The 6,319-nt window shown below is 40.6% G+C and overlaps 1 protein-coding gene across 3 annotated transcripts; it reads right to left on the reverse strand.

Annotated features, from left to right (window-relative positions):
* Positions 1 to 2,006: 2,006 nt before the first annotated feature.
* Positions 2,007 to 4,877, reverse strand: LOC148014268 (CASP-like protein 3). Of its 3 annotated transcripts, XM_087667295.1 has the most exons (4): positions 4,624 to 4,877; positions 4,283 to 4,453; positions 2,672 to 2,798; positions 2,016 to 2,562 (listed from the first exon to the last, which is right to left on the reverse strand). In XM_087667295.1, exons 2-4 carry the CDS (start codon positions 4,426 to 4,428, stop codon positions 2,344 to 2,346), a joined length of 492 nt encoding a protein of 163 aa, XP_087523421.1. In that variant the 5' UTR covers positions 4,429 to 4,453; positions 4,624 to 4,877; the 3' UTR covers positions 2,016 to 2,343. The 3 variants fall into 3 exon arrangements, with proteins under 3 accessions (XP_087523422.1, XP_087523421.1, XP_087523420.1); XM_087667296.1 differs by having other exon boundaries at positions 2,007 to 2,562; positions 2,672 to 2,726; positions 4,283 to 4,877; XM_087667294.1 differs by having other exon boundaries at positions 2,027 to 2,562; positions 4,283 to 4,876.
* Positions 4,878 to 6,319: the final 1,442 nt, after the last annotated feature.

Raw genomic sequence — 6,319 nt, forward strand, 5'->3', positions numbered from 1 at the left:
GTTTGAAAACAATGGCAACATGTACAAGGCTACACCATATTTCCATCCTATAGATCATAGGTTATGGACAATAGAAATAGAAAGCCTCAATTAGACACATAAGCTCCTACAACATGAACATCCAAATTGTGTCCACAATCTCTTCAACACAGAATGCACAAGGTATAGCTGTTGTTCTCTTCACTAATAAAAGAATTAACAAAGTATGAAAAAATGCATTTGATACACCTTTAGCTAGGACTCTTCAATAATATCCATCATAAATGAACTCTTTCTAATGAACAAGCCACTACTTTGAATGTTGTTATGAATTTTAATCTTGTTCAACCTAGTTCACCAACTACAAAAGATCTCTCATGTTGGAAAAATCTAAGTATCTCATATTTTGAAGATGAACAAGATAAATCACCATTACTTGCAACTCCTAAAGGAAGAAATGATGATGAAGCTAGGCCATCAAGGCCTTAGGATGATGAAGTTGGACCATCTGGGCATAAAGGAAGAAGAAGATATTGTTTCCTTGGAAAAATTGGATGATTTCATCAAAAAGATTCAAAAAGTGTAATGGGTAGAATATTCTTCTAAGTTCATAAAAGAACTCAAACAAATTGAAAAATATTACAACAAAAAACAACGAAAGAAACTTGTGCATCAACTTCCCCTCAAAGATCTCTTAAAGATGAAGGTTTAGAAGATCGACAAAGATACTACCATAATAGGAGAAAGTCTAGGATTATGTAGGAAGTGATATATCTCCATGTAAGATCGTACACGTCCTAGGCATGTCATAGTTAAGAAAGGCTTTTACTAGATATGTTGCTAATACCAATAAGTGTCCTTTATCAAAACCATTATAGCAAAATGCCTTTATTGTTTTATGGATGACTATTGGAACAACTAATTGGTTGAATGGGATCTATAGCTATTATGAGAAAAATCTCTCTTTAATCAAAGATTTTCATGAGGTGGTCTAATTTCCCAACAATACTTTCCATTTTAAGGAACATTATACACGTGGAAATAAATTGTCATGTCAAGAGTACAAGGAATTGGTTATCTATGAAGTCAAGTTGGATGCATTCTACATCAATAAATATGCATTGAAATGAAGCACAATTTATCGTCTACATCAATGCAAAAGGCATTATAATCCTAATACAACTACTAAAAACATAAGTGAGAGGGCAAAGCAAAAACACAAATAACAATCAAGGAACAGGTGCTTAGAGATGTTATAAATTACAATGAAAAAGAAGAATAGCATATAGGTACACAAGCCTACAGTAGACAAGAATATTGTGTACAAGCCCAAGGGGAGAAACCTTTTATAATGAGGAAATTTCTAAGCAATCCTACAAACATATCTACTACAAGTTGGGGGTGGTGATGACATAAGCAAGCAAAAGGATATGGAGGATCAATTGAATAAGAGCAATATATTCAAGGCTTTGCAAAAAGCTTCAAACCTCTCATGAGCCTTCATGAAAACATCTACCAAGGCATCATGACTAAATACATAAAACAAAAACTAATTTTGCCTAATGACTTCTATTAACAATTGCTCTCATACTTAAGAATAATGTACATTTATGTACTTTTTACAAAGCATGTTAGTATTGATGCTTTGACGCTACCAAAGCACTCTATTGGTATAGGCAGCAAGACAAGATCACTAATCAATGTGTTCCTACGAAAAGTGCAAATAAGCAATACAAAGAAAAGGCAAATAGAGGACAAGAAGGAAGAAAACCACTTAAAAGGCAATGACTACCAAGCAATGAAGTACAACTAGCAATGACTACCAAGCAATGAAGCACAACTAGCATGATCAATCACATGCAAACTGCAGCGTAATTAGACTTTCTAACATGTGGTTGCTTGATCTCAAGGAAGATGTCACCTCAAATGAGGTGAAGATAGTCCTAGAGCAAGGCTCATATTCCTTAAACTTATGTGGTGACTACTTGTTTTCTTTTGCTTTTCTTGAATTAAAATTGGAATGGCTTTCCTTCCGTTTTAAAAAACACTTCAAATATCAACCACAAAGGCCATCCTACAGCAAACTGAAATTATTGATGTTGCCCTCTGAATTCTTTTCTACTACAATGAGAATTTGAGCTAATAAAACACTATAGTTGGTCGATTTTTCATGGTGGAACATTTAACTGTGTTGAAATGTATCGTTTCATTTGTAATACACAGCTCCCTAAACGTGTAAACATGGTGATGACCGACAAGGAAAAACGATGCCAATGATGTGGGTGCAACCCAACCAATTGCCTATAAGCCCCAGAAAGATGCTTGGAAGTCATGGCAGAGGATGAAAATGTGCTGTTGGGGGAGTTATGACTCTGACGTGCGGTAGCTGGAGCGAACAGAGGAGGATATAACCAAAAATGAGGCCAAGAAGCTCATCACAACTGCACCCTCAGCTTTTGAGCAGAAGTGCCCAAGATCCCAGGTGGAGCAGGTTGGGGGCCACATATGCCGAAGACCATGCCTTGCAAGATCAGATGCTGTTGCTGCTGAGCAGCTTGCTGAGAACAGCAAGAATGCCAATACCTTTGGTCAAAACAACCACCAATCAACAAGGGGGGCAACAGACAACTTGCATATGCTTGAGGTGAAAGGCACCATTAAACCACACACCCTGAATAGCAAAGGACCCAACCTGATCACAAATGTATCTGGCAAGTCTCCAAGAAGAAGATGCGCTTGGCGGGATGCTACACAACCCAAGGATAATAAGATGCAGAGTGGAATATACAAATGTGATGAAGTTGAGAGCAGCAAGATAGCTGCAACAAGGATTAAATCAAAAGATTTGAGACATCCAAGCAAGAACCTAAAGCATGAGTATATTTGTTAATATTCTTCTGTCTCAAACAAAAAGACATGCTCTGAATGCTACACAATCCAAGGATACTAAGATGCAAAATCGAGTGTATGAACATGAACAAGCTGAAAGCAGCAAGATAGCTGCAACAAGGAAAACTTAAATCAAAAAATTTGAGAAATGGAAGCAAGATCCTAAAACCTGCATGTAATTTTGAATATTCTTTGGAATGCTAACTGGATTTAACTTGAATAAAAATGAGTTCCATTCCTCAATCAACAGAAGGTAAAAGATAAGGCACAGTGACACATAAATCATGAACCTCAGAAAAGATTGTGCACTTGAGACCAGGATTCGAGTTTTAGGATGCAATGAAACCAGGGGTAATTTCTTCGAGGAACAGAACAGCAGCAAGCAACCAAAACGGACATAGAAAAGGAAATGGCAAGGATAGTTAGTTTGATGAGGTACACAGATACTGTCTTTTTGCACAACATCAAATGAAAATCTTCCATTTTCATAAGCCTCAAACACAACTTTCAGAATCTGTCAAGTACACAACTTTCAGAATCTGTAGAAGTGCCATCTGCTAGCACTAATCTTCTACATCTAAACCATGGCAATCAACTGTGAGTCACGGAGTGGCTTGGCGTAGTAATTAAGGAAAACTATTTTTTGTTCTAAAGTACATGCCTATTGTCCTCAGTATTCTCATTCCTATGTTCAGTCAACATCTTACTCATCTGCAGCATTCTAGAGGCTCAGTATGCATGCTATTGAGGTGGCCTTGTAAAGTTTTGTTCCTGCAGCATGGCCATCAAGTCATGTTTGGAGTTGAAGATTTGCACTTCCCTTGAACAGCAATAAAACAGCATTTCATGATAAAGTGAGTAAAAAGGTCATTAAAAAAAGAACAAAAGTCTAGCCGTGACCCCTGCATCCCCTGGTCTTCCTTCTGCCTCCTCTTCATCATCTACCTTATCATCTCCAACATATTAGAGCCCAGACATAGTGACAAAGAGGCACAACCAGTTCTTTAACCCAAGGTTGCATGAAATGTTCCTCAATTGTGTCATACAAATATGCTCTGATCCTGCTTAAGTTACAGTTTACAATATACATCCAGGTGTCTATCCACAACCGCGCAATGATTTGTTTCGTGAATAGATCGTCTTAGTAAGCTTGATTGCAGTGTAGATGAGATTTCCATTTTGCGAACAAGCTCATAAGAATATGCAACAAGGAATTTCAAGGTTTTGAAGGCATCAGTCTCGGCGAAGCGATGTCTGTAAGAAGCATTGGCGGAATGGCACAGATACTAGTGGATTTCTAGGGCAAACCGCAATTGTCCAAGTACAGGCATCTTGTTGCCCTGTCTAGGGAGATGCCAATCATCTATCCTCACCTTTGTCACAAGAATCATCAAGGCATGAAAGCATGCGATACCTGAATGCATGGAAGTCATAAAACTTGACCTGGAAGGTACTTCCTGCTCCTGTGCGAGTCTCGCTTGATGCAGCCATAACTGCAAATGCTATTAAAGATAATACCGCAGCTCCAAACCTCAGAATGACGTCAATAATCCTGAACATATGAACGGATGTGCGACTGATTGAGCTGTTGGGAGTTCAAGAATTTGTAAGCCTGTATGTGTGCTAACCATCGGTTGAGCAGATATCAACGAGCGATGACATCAAGGTATCTAACTTATGCAAGGGAGATAATGTGTTCTAGTCTGTAATTTGCCTGTTCTATCGCAGAGCTTAAAGCAAATCTGGACACTTTACCGGGTTCACGTTGCGTGCTTCTAAATCATCATCAGCGTCATCTTCTTCTTCTTTTCGGCAGGTCGTACGTTGGCAAGATTGAAGCAACGCATACCCCTTTCTGTGGAAAAGCGATGGCGGCCCCATCCCAGCTTCCTCAAAGAGAGTCGATCAAAATCTGTCTCTCTCTCTCCATTCGTCTCCTCTCATAGAAATGTTGTCTCCCCACCTTAGAGAGGCTTCCATGCAAAGAAGATTAGTGTCGAGTGAATTGTTTTTGTAATGCAATTGGTTTATTATGGTTTTATTATGGTGCCAAGTTCCCCTCCCCCCCCCCCCTTAAGGGCTTTGTAGCTATACTATGTTATTGCTACCGAATGCACTTATATAAGGAGTAGTAGTGACTCAAAGCCCTGCCTTGTTTTCACTCTACTTGTGATTCCCTATACCTAGTGGTGAACCCTCTTATGTGTGGCGTCACGAGGGTGTAGTCCTGGGACGTGTCTATGTTGTCCCGCTTTTTGGATTAAATAATACAAGAGTATACATTGAGCTCATATATCGTGTTACCTTTCTATGCTGTGTTGAGTGCGTAACGAGTGCAAGTTTATCGCACTTGGTATCAGAGCGACTCTTGCTCGGAGTGAAGGAGTGCTCACGGAAGTAGGAGGAAAGATCCAGTGCCCCGAAGAGATCGAAGTCGTAACGACCCACAGTGTGTCGCCCCGCGTCACGTCGTCCCACGTCGCGACGCCCCCCGATGCGTCGCCCCAGCGTGACGTCCCAACATCAATATCCCACCGTCTGAAGACGTGACGCGGCTTCCCCGCGGCACGACCCACACCACCCCAAGGCGAAACGCGGCTTCCTCGCGTCGATACCACCACCAACCACATGGAGGACGAAAGGGAGAAGGTCACCCTTTCAACAATGAAGGAGAGGAAGAAGAGTAGAGGGCAAGAATGGAGAGTGGCCCAAGAGGAGAAGGTCGCCGGACTAGAAAGACAATTAGATGGTATGTCAGCCATGCTAGAGTCAATATGGAGGAACATACAGATGAAGGAAGAGGAGGAAGAAAGGAGGAAAAAACTAGAAGGAGAGTAGGGCTATAGAGAATGGGTGATACAACAACAAGAAGAGGAGAAAAGACACAGAATGCAAGAGGAGATGGATAGAATGGGTAGAGAGGAGACATCTAGGAGGGCGCAAGATACAAGGAAGGAGAAGGAGAAAGTAGTAGAATTAGGAAGCAAAAAGAAAGACAAGAAGAAGGAGGAGAAGCGCCACCGTAAAAAAGAGGAAGATAGTGATAGTTCAGAGGATGATTATGGAAAATTCAAAAATTCAAGATGCCCCAGCCAGCCAAGTACAAGGGAGAGAGAGATGGGTTGGTTCTGAAGGAATGGATCGCAGAGGTAGACATGTACTTGAAGTATTCACGGATAACAGAAGACAGCAAGGCGGAGGTGGCAGCCATTTACTTGGAGGAGGACACTGCCAGTTGGTACCTGCTAGAACAAGAGCAGGGCCACACCATCTTTTCATGGGAAGAACTCCAGGAAGAATTAAAGGATTACTTCATTCCAAAGATGGAAAAATTCAAAGTGAGAGATGAATGGAGGAACCTCAAGCAAACACAGGGAAAGATGAAAGAATATGTTAGCAAATATAGGCAGATCATGCTGCAGCTACCAAACATGGATACAGACACTAAGCT

The sequence above is a fragment of the Lygodium microphyllum genome, chromosome 25 (genome assembly GCF_053477565.2).
Source record: "Lygodium microphyllum isolate KBCC chromosome 25, Lygodium_microphyllum_v1.1.10, whole genome shotgun sequence".
NCBI lineage: Eukaryota > Viridiplantae > Streptophyta > Polypodiopsida > Schizaeales > Lygodiaceae > Lygodium > Lygodium microphyllum.